This window comes from Aegilops tauschii, chromosome 3, assembly GCF_002575655.3.
Source record: "Aegilops tauschii subsp. strangulata cultivar AL8/78 chromosome 3, Aet v6.0, whole genome shotgun sequence".
Classification (NCBI taxonomy): Eukaryota; Viridiplantae; Streptophyta; class Magnoliopsida; order Poales; family Poaceae; genus Aegilops; species Aegilops tauschii.
The window spans coordinates 498645122-498659721 of record NC_053037.3 but is presented as its reverse complement, the minus strand read 5'-3'; the positions used below and the strand labels follow the sequence as shown (position 1 = coordinate 498659721).

Below are 14600 nucleotides of genomic sequence, written 5' to 3'. Positions count from 1 at the left end.
TGCGGATTGCCTATAAGTGAGGAACATGATAGCCTTGAGGAATTTGAGAGCTCAAATTTCTGACCGTTGCTGTGCTACGCGCCAGCTGTCCAAAATATCCTATCCACATAACGGTCATATCATTGAAGGACATTTATGTCTTATCATGTCGGGCTGCTTCTAGGCTATAAATAGCCGCCCCCTACAAGCACTAGCTGGTTGGATGCTCCGAGAGAAACTGACACTTGTCATTGAGAGCATCCCATCCTCCAAGGACTTTGAGCAAAAATCATCAGTGAGGAAAAACCCAAAACCCGAAGTGATTGAGCATCACTGAAGAGATTGTTCCTGTGTGGCACCGACGCTTGTTACCTTTGAGGACTGTGCATCCTTCAAACGGTTAGGCATCATGGTCTAGAGCGTCCAAGAGGAATTGTGGATCACCGAGTGACCGAGTCTGTGAAGGTGTGGAATTCACCTGAAGACTTACCACAAGTGATTGGGCGAGGTCTGTGTGACCTTAGCTCAAGGAGAATACGGTGAGGACTGTGTGTCCGGGACTATGTGTCCTCAGGTTTAAATACCTAGCCGCTCCAACCAGACGTACAACTGTCACAGCAGTTGAAACTCGTCTACCAAATCATCGTCTTCACCAAGCTACTGGTTCTACTTCCTCAACCCTTTCATTTCCTTATTCATGTGTTGATGAACTTGATCGTTACTGTTTGAAGATTTTGACTGAAGATTTTCTCAATTTCCTCAATCCTAATTCTTCAGTCACTTTGTCTTCAGCCTGCTTTTCCTGTTTTCATGCTACCTGTGCTCTGTATGTTTCATTTCATCATGATGACTATGCTACTGCTTTGGTATGCATGTACCTGATTACTTATTCCGCTGCTAGTAGTTCGTTGCTTAGGAAATTCCTCACTTTGAATTTCCTCAGTGACGAATTTGTAAAAATCGCCTATTCGCCCCCCTCTAGTCGATATAACGCACTTTTAATTGGTATCAGAGCAAGGTACTCCCTTGTTCTGTGTGATTTTGGTTTAACCACCTAGAGTTTTAGTTATGTCGACCGCAGGTATGAAGAAAGTGTCGTGCCCCATCTTTGAGGGTCACGATTATCCCAAGTGGAAGGCCATGATGAGGAAGCGCCTCATGGCGATGAACAGCGAGCTGTGGACCGTCACTGAGATTTGCCTTACCGATCTATGCAAGATGGCGGATGCTGATGATATTCGCAAGTACACTCGGCTGGACACTATGGCGAGGGATATCATCTGCTCCTGCCTATCCAGAGTTGAATTCAGCCGCATTATGCATCTTTGCAACACGAAGCTTATCTGGGACCGTATTTTTGATGTCTATGAAGGTCATCGAACTCGTCATGATCCCTGGTTTAATGAGTTCAAGGAATCACTCAAAACGATGACTTTTGAACCTGAACCATCATCTTCTACACCATGCCTCATGGCAAAAGGTGCAAAGGTACCCAGATATCCCTCATCTGAATCTAGTGATGATGAATCTGATGATGATTTTGGACCTAGTTATACCAAGCTTGCTAATATTGCCACTAAACAACAAAAGGCTTTGGAAAAAGTTCAAAATCTGCTAGATAAAAGCGATGACCTGTTGGGTGAAGAAATGGATCGAACTCAAACTCTAACTGATGATATTCAGTGACTTCAGTCCAAGTTTGATAACCTTCAGAGTCATCATAACACTTTCTTAGCTGATCATGAGAAGCTTTCTTATGAATTTCTTCAAAGAAAGCAAGATCTTGAGAAGCTAAGGATGAGTCATGAAGATCTTCAGAAGGAAAATGATTCATTGCTTGCTCAACAGATCAGTTTCGCTCAGGAAAAAATTATTCCACCATGTTTGAAATGCATTGAACGTGAATCTGCTGATTCTTCACCTGAAAGTTCAAATGCTTCTATTGCTGCAAATTCTTCAACTGTCTTTGTGGTCACAAATTCCTCATCCGAGGATACCACAAGTATCACTGACATAATGCAGGGTTGAAGGAATTGTATGTGACAGGCATGTACAAAAGCCTCAAAGGGCATCAGGCTCTCTGTGATGTGCTTAAGAAGTAGATTCTCAACAGGAACCCTAGGAAAGAGGGTATCGCCTTTGAGAGGAAACTCAATGCTGATGGGACCTACTAGAAACCTGAGCAGTATCCCAAAATCTCATGGGTTGCTGTGAAAGGACCTCCCGTAGATCCATCTACTTTATCTGGCTTTACATGTGAATCTTCACATTCTTGTGATGAGTCATTTGACTCCAACTATAAACTGTTCAAAAATTAGAATGGTGAAGTATTTGCTAGATATGTTGGTACTAACTGCAAGAACGGTCCCCCTATGAAGAAAATAAAGGTTCTCAAAAGGTGCCTTGAAAGTCTTCAGGTGAATGTCATCATGACACCACCTGTGAAGAATAGGAACTCCAGATCAAATTCTTCATATGGACCAAAGTCTTCATATGGATCCAAGTCCTCATATGGACCAAATTCCTCACATGGATCAAAATCCTCAAATGGATCCAAATCCTCATATGATCATCATCGTGCTAACACTTCTATTTCGCATGGAAAGTCTAAGAGTTCTGAATATGTGCATTATTCTTCAAATCATTATGTTCATAAGTCCTCGAAGAATTTCTCTGCTTATTCATATGCTTACTCTAACCCCTCTTCTGTGAAACGAAGTGCACTGACTTCAATGCCACCTTTCTCTTATGGAGCTCGCAGAATGATGAACTCTTTGCCACCCCTCCAGATGTGGGTGGTGAAGAAAAAGAACTAATCTCTTATGCAGGTTCAGGTCTCCAGACGAACTTGAACGTCTGAAGAATTTGCTGGAGACCTGAATATGCTTGAAGGGATGCAAGCTAATCATGAAGAAATGAATACTCATTTCTCACGTCCTCATACTGCTATATCTGTTGTATTGCTTGATGAAATTCAATCTGATGAATTTGATGTCATATTCTTCACTGATGAAGTATATGAGTTCGTAAGATGCACTAATTCATCTGCAGGATGATCAACCCAAAGCTACTGAGTGAGTCCTCAACAGTGGATGTACAAGTCACATGACCGGTGACAAGAACTTATTGATGGACGCTGATTTATCTCCATCGCATCTGAAGCATATCACCTGCACTGACAAAGGAAAAGAAAGGTATTGGGTCTAGGTAGGGTTGCTTGTCGAGTCCTTAGGATTCAACCTCATGTCTGTCTCAATGCTTTGTGATCTTCATGTGGTTGTCATCTTTAGCAAATATCGTTGCATTGTGCTAATGGAATCTAACAATTCCAAAGTCTTCGAAGGCTTTAGGAGAGGAGACTTGTATATTGTTGATTTCTCTGCATGACCACATCCTGCCACATGTCTACTTGCAAAAGCTTTAGAAGGCTGGTTATGGCATCGACGACTAGGTCATGCTGGCATGAGGAACGTACATACTCTCGCGAAGAAGAAGCACGTCATTGGCATCGAGGGTGTCAAATTCCTCAAAGACCATCTTTGTGGGGCTTGTGAGGCTGGAAAGATGACAAGAGCCAAGCATCCCTCGAAGACTATCATGACTACCACTCGTCCTTTTGAATTGCTTCACATGGATCTCTTTGGCCCTACTCATTATGCCACACTAACAAATGCAGCATCTCTATATGGCTTTGTTATTGTTGATGACTATTCTCGTTACACCTGGGTGCATATCATCACTTACAAAACTAAAGTGTAGGAAATCTTCAAACGATTTTCCTCAAGGGCCTCGATGAATTTTGGTGTGAAGATCAAGCATATCCGGAGTGACAATGGGACCGAGTTCAAGAATACTGGTCTTGATGACTATCTTGATGAACTTGGTATTACTCACGAGTTATCTGCCCCTTACACTCCTCAGCAGAATGGCGTCGTGGAGCGCAAGAACAGGACTCATGTTGAGATGGCTCGCACTATACTTGATGAATAGAAGACACCTCCTCACTTCTGGCCTGAGTCTATTGATACTGCGTGCCACATCATCAACAGGGTATATCTTCACAAATTCTTCAAGAAGACTTCATATGAACTCCTCACTGACAAGAAACCCAATATGAGTTATTTCAAAGTTTTCGGTGCTAAATGTTGGATTAGAGATCCTCATCACAATTCTAAATTTGCACCGAAAGCACATGAAGGTTTTATGCCTGATTACGGAAAGTACTCGCACACCTACAGAGTCTTCAACACCTATCACCACAAGGTTGTTGAAACTGTAGATGTGCGGTTCGATGAAACTAACGGCTCGCAAAGAGAGCACCTACCTCCCGTGCTAGATGAAATGTCACCTGAGGAATCCATCAAGTTCAAGGCTACTGAGGATGTCATACCCACTGAAGAATCTGCTGAAGAAGTCATTCCAGAACGTGAAGAAAATCATGCTGGTGCATCTGAGGAAAATGGCTCTGAAGAAAATGCTGAGCCCACTCAAAGTCATCAACCTGCTCATCCTCGCATTGCAAATCAAGTGCAGGTTGAGAAAATCATCGACGACATCAACGCGCCAGGTCCTCTCACACACTCAAGAGCTTCACATTTGTCTAACTTTTGTGGGCACTTTGCTTTTGTCTCTATCACGGATCCCACCAAAGTTGATGATGCATTTCTGGAGCCTGAGTGGATTCAAGCGATGCAAGAGGAATTACATCAATTCGAGCTCAACAATGTCTGGGAACTTGTCAATGGACCAGACCCATGCAAGCACAATATCATCGGTACCAAGTGGATCTACCGCAACAAGCAAGACAAAAATGGCCTAGTGGTGAGGAATAAGGCTCGTCTTGTAGCTCAAGGCTACACACAGGTTGAAGGAATTGATTTCGATGAAACTTTTGCACCTGTTCCTAGACTTGAGGCTATTCGCATATTGCTTGCTTATGCTAACCATCACAATATCATCTTATATCAAATGGATGTGAAAAGTGCATTCCTCAATGGTAAGCTTGAGGAAGAAGTATATGTTGCTCAACCACCAGGTTTTGAAGATTCTAAGCATCCTTACAAAGTCTTCAGACTCAATAAGGCCCTCTATGGCCTCAAGCAGGCCCCTTGGGCGTGGTATGATAGTTTGAAGGAATTCCTCATGAAGAAAGGCTTCAAACCCGGTTCACTTGACCCAACTCTTTTCACCAAAACCTATGATGATGAATTATTCGTGTGCCAAATATATGTTGATGATATAATCTTTGACTGTACTAACCAATGTTACAGTGACGAATTTGCCTATATGATGAGTGAGGAATATCAAATGTCTATGATGGGAGAATTGAAATTCTTCTTAGGTCTTAAAATCCGTCAACAATGCAATGGCATCTTCATATCTCAAGAGAAATACCTCAAAGATGTGCTGAGGAAATTGGGCATGCAAGATTATAAAGGCGTCAAAATCCCTATGCCCACAAATGGCCATCTATACACCGATGAAAATGTTAAAGACTTCGATCAAAAGGTATACCGCTCCATGATTGGCTCTTTATTGTATCTATGTGCATCTAGGCCAGATATTATGCTTAGTGTTTGCATGTGTGCCCGTTTTCAAGCTGCACCAAAGGAATCACACCATAAGGCTGTGAAACATATTCGTCGATATTTAGCTCACACTCCAACACTTGGATTATGGTATCCCAAGGGCTCGGTTTTTGATCTCATTGGATACACTGACTCTGACTATGCCGGTGATCGAGTGGATCGCAAGTCAACATCAGGCACATGCCATTTCCTCGGACGATCCTTAGTATGTTGGTCCTCGAAGAAACAGAACTGCGTATCATTGTCTACTGCTGAAGCTGAGTACATTGCTGCTGGTTCTTGTTGTGCTCAATTGCTATGGATGAAGCAAACCCTCAAGGACTACGGCATCAACATGAAGAATGTGCCACTCTACTGCGACAACGAGAGTGCCATCAAGATTGCTCACAACCCTGTTCAGCACTCGAAGACAAAGCACATCCAGATTCATCATCATTTTCTTCGAGATCATGTGTTGAAGGGCGACATCTCCATCGACCACGTGAAGACTGAAGATCAGCTGGCAGATATCTTCACAAAGACCTTGGATGAGAAGAGGTTTAGCAAGTTGCGGTGTGAGCTAAATATTTTAGAATCTTCGAATGTTCTTTGAAAGGACACATATCCTAACACTTATGCAAAATTGATGACTTAGATGTGCAACACACGAAGTTCATGATTCTGCATGCGAGCGAAGGATGTGATAAGCGCAGTTTTTTCCCTGTAGTTTTGCAGACTTTATTCATCATGACGATTTTATGGAGTATGAACAATGGGTATCTGCAAGGGAGGTTCCAAGAAGACTGCAAGATGCTAGGCATCAACCATTTTGAGGTCGTTTTAGCAAGACCTGATGTTTCGGTGCGTATAGCACAGTGTAACATGATCAAGTCAGTATGTTTCTGTAATTATACGTCGCCTTGTCCATATGTGTTACCCCAACTATCAGTATTTTGCATGATGAACTAAGCAATTTCTGTTCAGAAATTTACATTATATATCTGCGTAGATGGCTGGTAATATTATTACCTGACAAGCTCCGGACACATTCCTATAGAACCTTCATTCTTCAACAGTATTTACAGGGCTAGTACACTGGAAATCAGGAGCAGAGCTCAGCCACCAGCTCTATCTACCCGCACGAACAACAAATTTTGCATGCATGCGTGCAACTGTATTTGCTTTTGTACCAATAATTGGAAAGACAATACTGATCTCCTTGATTTCATCGATAATTGTAGTATATGACGCTCTTAAAAATCGTCTCGCCAGTTCTTTAACAGAATTACGAGTCAGGTTCCAAAATAATTATCTGAAATTTACCTTCTCTCACCATCCACGCCTTAACTTTATCTCACACACGCCTGGCGAGTGGCGAGCAGGACAGTTTACTCGGCTCAATGTTGTAATTTTACCTCACAAGCGTTTTGTTTTTATGGTGGATGTGGTGCCCACTTGACTGTAACTTTACCTCACACAACTTCTGTTTCTTACGGTGGTTGTGGTGTGGTGTGTGGCTCGTACAGAGTGACTGGGGTGAGGAATAAGAATTCCTCACCCAGGGTGACAAATAGGATTGACTATTCGTCACCCTGGGTGAGGAATAGTTATTCTTCACCCTCCTCTATTTTACCACCAATGCACTATAATTTTACGTTCCGTAAGTTTTGTCTTATTTCTGATGTAAAAAGAGACCGTAAGAAAATATATAATCGCCGTAAAAAATATTTTATGTTATGAAAAATTACAAACCTAAAAACATAGTGTAAAATACACATAAACTCCAAATTTTCTTGTCTTATAACCTATATTTTTATTTTCTTATACCAAATTTTACGTAGTGAATCAATAGGAATCAATAGGAAGGTAAAATAGAGGAATTCAAATAGTTACATTCCTATTGATTCATAAGACAAGAAAATTTACAGTTTATGTGTATTTTACACTATGTTTTTACGTTTGTAATTTTACAGAACATAAAATATTTTTTACGACGATTATATATTTTCTTACGGTCTCTTTTTACGTCAGAAATAAGACAAAACTTATGGAACGTAAAGTTACAGTGCATTGAAGGTAAAATAGAGGGGGGTGAAGAATAACTATTTCTCGCCCAGGGTGACGAATAGTCAATCCCTGGTCGCGCTATTTGTCACCTTGGAAGAATTCCTCACCCCAGTCACTCTGTACGAGCCACACACCACGCCACAACCACCGTAAGAAACAGAAGTTGTGTGAGGTAAAGTTACAGTCAAGTGGGCACCACATCCACCATAAAAACAAAACGCTCGTGAGGTAAAATTACAACATTGAGCCGAGTAAACTGTCCTACTCGCCACTCGCCAGGCGTGTGTGAGATAAAGTTAAGGCGTGGATGGTGAGAGAAGGTAAATTTCAGATAATTATTTTGGAACCTGACTCGTAATTCTGTTAAAGAACTGGCGAGACGATTTTTAAGAGCGTCATATACTACAATTATCGATGAAATCAAGGAGATCAGTATTGTCTTTCCAATTATTGGTACAAAAGCAAATACAGTTGCACGCATGCATGCAAAATTTGTTGTTCGTGCAGGTAGATAGAGCTGGTGGCTGAGCTCTGCTCCTGATTTCCAGTGTACTAGCCCTGTAAATACTGTTGAAGAATGAAGGTTCTATAGGAATGTGTCCGGAGCTTGTCAGGTAATAATATTACTAGCCATCTACGCAGATATATAATGTAAATTTCTGAACAGAAATTGCTTAGTTCATCATGCAGAATACTGATAGTTGGGGTAACACATATGGACAAGGCGACGTATAATTACAGAAATATACTGACTTGATCATGTTACACTGCGCTATACGCACCGAAACATCAGGTCTTGCTAAAACGACCTCAAAATGGTTGATGCCTAGCATCTTGCGGTCTTCTTGGAACCTCCCTTGCAGATACCCATTGTTCATACTCCATAAAATCGTCATGATGAATAAAGTCTGCAAAACTACAGGGAAAAACTGCGCTTATCACATCCTTTGCTCGCATGCAGAATCATGAACTTTAGAATGAGCAACCTAACAATTAAGTGGAACTCTTAGTCAAAGCCAATGGGATAATCTCAGGCGACCGCACTTGAAAGAAGCTTGCAGAGTGAACTGTTGAAGCTTAAGGACAGATGTTACAACTACAAACTGAAGTCAGAAAAACATTAAAACATGGATAGATTCTTACCAGCAAGGCAGCAACCTGGTGAATGAGACATGATGGTCCGAGATAAATAGAGCAATGCTCTTTGCTAGAGAAAAGCACGCATGCAGATTTTTACTTATAACGTGTATACATACTGAGAATTAAATTAGATGATAACAGAAATAGAGGAGTGCTCTTCCCTAGAGGGAAAAATGCATGCATATTTTTACTTATATATAGCATATACATACAGAGCATTAAACTAGATGATAACAGAAATTGCGCAAGCCTCAGGCAGAAATTTACCTTTTCATATATAGGACTTGATGATATTTGAAGTTCAAAGTGTTTGGCTATTGTGCTTCCATTTTGTGTCTACATTTTTTGGGTCTCAAATGCTATGTGTAGTTGGCATAGTTGGCATACTGTTAATTACAGATCTGGAGCTAATGTCACGCATGTTTGGGGCATGTGCCTAAAAGTATCTACATTTTATCTCTTCTGTTATGCTTGTGGTAGGAGCTAGGACCCTACCTGGTCTAGGGCGTAGGTTGTACGGGAAGGGGGAGGGTTGACGGAGATGCGACCGCGGCTGCCGGCGGCGGGGCGCCGTGGCGCGATGAAGAAGAGGCGGCGGCGCAAGAGGCGGCTAGGGTTAGGTCTCCCGGCTCCCTTCCGGAAGCCGAGCAAATAATGATTGCTTCTTGCTTGATTAGATTGATATCTCCTCTCCTTATATAGAGAGGTTTACTTGACTCATAAGCAAACGATCCTAATAACGATAAGATAATTGGGCTAAGCCCCTAATAACGATAAGATAACTTGGGCCACAACCCACTGGGCTAAGCCCCTAATATGCCGGTCATAACACTTCTCCCCACCTGCACAAACAGCTCGTCCTCGAGCTGTAAGGTGGAGAAGCGCTTGCTGAACTCCTCGAGGTGATCAACCAGCATCAAACACCTTCGCGACAACTGGGGCGGCCAGGTCGGCGGCGACGGCGTCCTCCGGAATGTAGTCTGCAGCCTCCAGGTAGAAGAGTCGCGGGCAGACGTGGCCGGGCGTGTAGGGCTCGTCGCATTTGAAGCACAACCCTTGGCGGTGACGCTCGAGTTGTTCGGCCGAGGTGAGCCGGCGGAACGGGCGTGCCGCGGTCGTTGCGAGGGGTGCCGCGAAAGCCTGAGCAGCCGACCCTGCGCGGGAACATCCGGCCAGGGTAGCGACCCGGCGGCCCGGGACGGTGATTCTTGCTGGATGGCCACCGCGCGGCGCTCGAACGCACGGGCGTAGTACATGGCCGTCTGGAGATCCTGGGGTCCCCGAAGCTCCACGTCCACGCGGATGTGATCCGGAAGTCCACCGACAAAGAGGTCGGCCCGCTGCTGCGCCATCACGCCCGACGCGTGGCATGCCAGGTCTTGGAAACGGTCGGCGAGGTCCTGAACCGTTGAGGTGAAGGGAAGGCGGCCTAGCTCTGCCAGGCGGCTCCCGCGGATCGGTGGCCCAAAACGAAGGAGGCAGAGCTCGCGGAAGCGCTCCCAAGGGGGCATGCTGCCCTCGTCCTGCTCGAGGGCGTAGTACCAGGTCTGTGCCGCGCCGCGAAGGTGGTAAGAGGCGAGCCAAGTACGCTCCGAGGCGAGGGTGCGCTGCCCGCAAAAGAACTGCTCGCACTGGTTGAGCCAGTTGAGGGGGTCCTCCGTGCCGTCATAAGTGGCGAAGTCCAGTTTGGCAAACCGCGGCGGTGTTTGAGTCGGAGCGCCGTGGCCGACTGGCTCGGAGGTGCGAAGCAGCGAGGATTGGGGCGCCTGGTCAGCATGGCCGCGGCCCATGGAGTACCCCGCCGAGTCAGAGGGATCGCCAAACTGCAGAGTGGGTGCCGGCGGGTCTCCAGCCGACGTGTAGACGGGTGACGGTGATGATCCGGTCAGCCAGGCCGGTATGGGGGACGGTGACGGCGGGAAGCGCACTTGCTGGATCGGTACGCCTCCCTGCAAGGGTGACCCGGGCCCCGTGCTGGGCGGTGGCGGGGCCGGAAGCTGCGGCGGTACGGACCCGGGTGGCGTGGGGGGCGCAGCGAGGGCCGGGGCCGGCCACTGTGGCCATTGAGGCGCGGCAGCGGGCGGCGGTGGGACCGGCAGCTGGGGCTGCGGCTGCCCGGACCCGGGAGGTGTCGGGGGCGCAGCGAGGGCCGGGGCCGGCCACTGTGGCCATTGAGGCGCGGCAACGGGCGGCGGTGGGGCTGGCAGCTGCGGCTGCCCGGACCCGGGAGGCATTGGGGGCGCGGCGATCGCCGGAGCCGGCCACTGCGGCCGGTGGGGGGCGACGGCGGGCGACGGCTGACCGGGCCAGTGGTGGTGTAGAGGCCCGATCGGCGCCGTGGTGGCCGCGTACCAGGGCAGGGCGGCTGGCCTGGTTGCGGTGGCCGGCTTCAAGGGCGGCGGCTGCCCGTAGGGCCCGGCCAGGTAGAGGTGTATGCCTTGGACGGCGGTGACGAGGTCGTTGAGGACCCCGGTCATCTCCGCCGGCGAGTAGATGGTGACGGGCGGCGCGGTGGAGGGCGGCGGCGCCTGGCCGGTGGAGGCGCCGGCGGTGGAGTCCAGCGGCGCGGTGGGGAGAGCCAGCGACGCGGTGGAGAGAGGTAGCGGCGCGGTGGTGACGGGCAGCGGCAGGTTGGGTGGTGGTGCAGACATGATCGAAACCAAGCTACCTGATACCAAATTGGTAGGAGCTAGGATCCTACCTGGTCTAGGGCGTAGGTTGTACGGAAAGGGGGAGGGTGGACGGAGATGCGATCGCGGCTGGCGGCGGCGGGGCGCCGTGGCGCGATGAAGAAGAGGCGGCGGCGGCGCAAGAGGCGGCTAGGGTTAGGTCTCCCGGCTCCCTTCGGGAAGCCGAGCAAATAATGATTGCTTCTTGCTTGATTATATTGATACATCTCCTCTCCTTATATAGAGAGGTTTACTTGACTCCTAAGCAAACGATCCTAATAACGATAAGATAATTGGGCTAAGCCCCTAATAACGATAAGATAATTTGGGCCACAACCCATTGGGCTAAGCCTGGGCTAAGCCCCTAATATGCCGGTCATAACAGCTTGCATAATGTAAAAATGGCTCAAGGAATTTGTAGATTCAGAGTGCTCACCTAGACTCATCCCATCTCTTTAGTGAGTTTCTTTGTCTGGGTCACTAGCTACTTATGCTTGTTACACTACCTGCTGCTAGATGGATGGATACATTATTAAATAGGTTGATGCTTTTTCCACATCTATGTCACATTAAAGGAACTAAGCTTTTAATCGTTGCTGACAATCTAGTAAACATAGGAGAAGGACCATCTAATTACTCCAAGTGCCGAGCTGAAACATATTGGCATAACACTGAGGAAAAGAAAGAAACTACAAAATTGACTAATTAGCAGAATGAAAGGCATAGTTCTTTATTTCCACATATACCATTTCCAAAGACCAAACAGAGCTGAAATTATATTAGGGGCCCAGGTAAATAATATAGGGGATCATAGGTGCTTGTTACTATACCATTAACCACAGCTGAAATTATATTAGGGGCCCAAGTAAAAACAATAGAGGCATCGTAGGTACTTGTTAGTATACCATAAACTATGCTGAAATCACAGTAGTGGCATGGTAGGAGCTTGTCAGTATACTATTTTTACTTCCTGCATGCAAGTAGCATTTTCAAAACATTTTGAAACTAGTTACTCGCAAACTACAGTTGAGTTATTAAAAAACTGACAGCTGAGTGATCCACGGAGAGGTATATGAATTACAATGAGAAAGATTTAAAATAAGCATGACTGAATGCTTTCAGTCAGTAGAAGAGCATACGAGATTGAACTAGGCTCCAAGAATCTACTCCCTCCGTCCCATAATATAAGACGTTTTTGGAGTTCAAATTATACTGCAAAAACGTCTTACATTATGGGACAGAGGTAGTAATTACTTGCTCCACTAGCATTCGGGATTCAAGTCATAACACCTTCAGAGGACAGAAACAATATTCACAATATTTGCATAAAGTCTGATGACGTGTTGAACTATTGGGGGAATGTATTTTGTTTCTTCTTCTTTTGTTGCATGATTTTTCTAGTCCATAGGTTTGATGATGTGACAGTGCAATCTAGCAGAAAAATAGTCGTGGCAGAGTAGTACTAGCTGGTAGTTCTCCATGATCTCATTACAAAGTGTAAAAACGATTATCTGACAAGCGTTGGGACAAACACTGACCTGTGAAAGAAAGTAAAAAGTCATGGGCGAATAAACCAGATCAAGTTACCAATATGTAGCACAAACAAATTAACCCACAATGACGGTAAATCTATTATCATGCATGATACAACGATTGCGTTTCTTATTCGCTAAAAATATCCATAATCTAGTGTTATTCTTATTTAGAAAAGAAGAAACACCAAATCTCGGGAGAAAAACAAAAAGAAGAAAGAACACATCACTGGAACGTAATGCAGCGACTTTAGTCTGCAGAGTTAGTGCTTCTATGCAGCACTGCCTACTGAAACAAACATCGTCTACACAAGCCACTACCAAAACATCAACGCGAATATCCTTTGCCATCAATTCTTTAATATTTTTTTTTTTGGAAAAGACACCTTTTCACATAAGCAACCGACTGTCAATCTGCTTTTTACCCTGAAAAATTAATTTAGCTCGCTATTCATAACTGACGAAGCAAGCAACAATATGTTCGCAATTTCAATAAAGGACCAGAGGAAGTGAGGATGAACCGCGTACAGAATAAGGGATTTTTTTTATCGGACAGAATGAGGGCTCTTGTTGGGGCCGAACCCCAAATTTTGCACTTGAGATCAGCGAGGAGCTCCACCCTTCCCGTCCACTGTCTCCTCATTGGCCAGCGGCAACCCGGGGAGCGGCTTGTTGGGCAACCCGGGATCCTTTCTTCGCCTTCTTCCTCTCCCTTTGCCCCGCTCCTAAAAAATCAAGAACACTAACCCTAAAAATTCAGAAATAGATAGATGAGGAAAGGGATAGGAAAAGGAAGAGGGAGTTCTTACCGGCAAGAAGACCGACTGAGGTGGGGAGGGGCGCAGGGAGAAGGCCGTTGTCGCCGCGACCTCGCGTCCGATCTTTGCACTGTCCACTTCGCCTCCTGGTCGCATGAGAGAGGGAATGGTGGAGTACTCGACGCGCCAGGATGGGGAGTAGCAATCGCTTCCGGGTCGTCCCTCCGGCACAGTCGCCGTCGCCATCGCCGCCGCAATCGGAGAATGGACTAGGGAGAGAGAAACGGTGTCGAGCCAAGTGGGCTAGAAAGATCAGTTTGACTAATTCATGTTTTTTAAGGATGTCATATCTAAACTCCCACAAATATATAATGCAGCAACCAAAAAAAACTAGGACAAAAAAATAGACCACAAACAGAGTGGACATGAGCTTAGATGTGACATAATTATGTCATATCTAAATGTGTCCTAGACAGACCCTAGAAAGATACAGGTACATGACCCCGTATCAAGCACTCTCATCAACGTAAGTTTACAGGGGTGAAACGTAATTTTATAGCGTTTGCGGCTTGCTTAAGCCACACCGTGGGCGTGTGGCTCGGTGCCTCGGTGGATGCACCGGGGTGAAGAATTACTTATTCTTCACCCAGGGCTATTAATAGAGTTTCTATATATATACAGCCGATCTATTCCGCTAATATTACCAGAATAACTATTCTGATAACACTTCCGCAGTGCACGCTCAACGCAAGTGCACGTCATTGTTTGAACCAAGTGTGTTGCAGTACTCAGGTGAGTGAACTTTCTGTCGCAAAAAACTGCACGCTGTTTTTTTTGGTACTGTTTTCGCTCTAATTTTTAACCATTTATCGGAACAACACGTGTAAT

General features: G+C 45.6%; 1 protein-coding gene across 2 annotated transcripts; it reads right to left on the bottom strand.

The window, feature by feature from the left end:
* Nucleotides 1–8287: 8287 nt before the first annotated feature.
* LOC109748681 (uncharacterized) lies at nt 8288–14195 on the bottom strand. Of its 2 annotated transcripts, none has more exons than XM_020307705.4 (3): nt 13764–14195; nt 13483–13696; nt 8288–12960 (listed from the first exon to the last, which is right to left on the bottom strand). In XM_020307705.4, exon 3 carries the CDS (start codon nt 11402–11404, stop codon nt 9557–9559), a length of 1848 nt encoding a protein of 615 aa, XP_020163294.3. In that variant the 5' UTR covers nt 11405–12960; nt 13483–13696; nt 13764–14195; the 3' UTR covers nt 8288–9556. The 2 variants fall into 2 exon arrangements, with proteins under 2 accessions (XP_020163294.3, XP_020163293.3); XM_020307704.4 differs by having other exon boundaries at nt 13483–13679; nt 13764–14188.
* Between the last annotated feature and the right edge of the window lie 405 nt (nt 14196–14600).

What these genes read in the sequence shown, in the direction of transcription:
- LOC109748681 (XM_020307705.4), bottom strand. Translation starts at nt 11,404, where the DNA reads ATGTCTGCACCACCACCCAACCTGCCGCTGCCCGTCACCACCGCGCCG.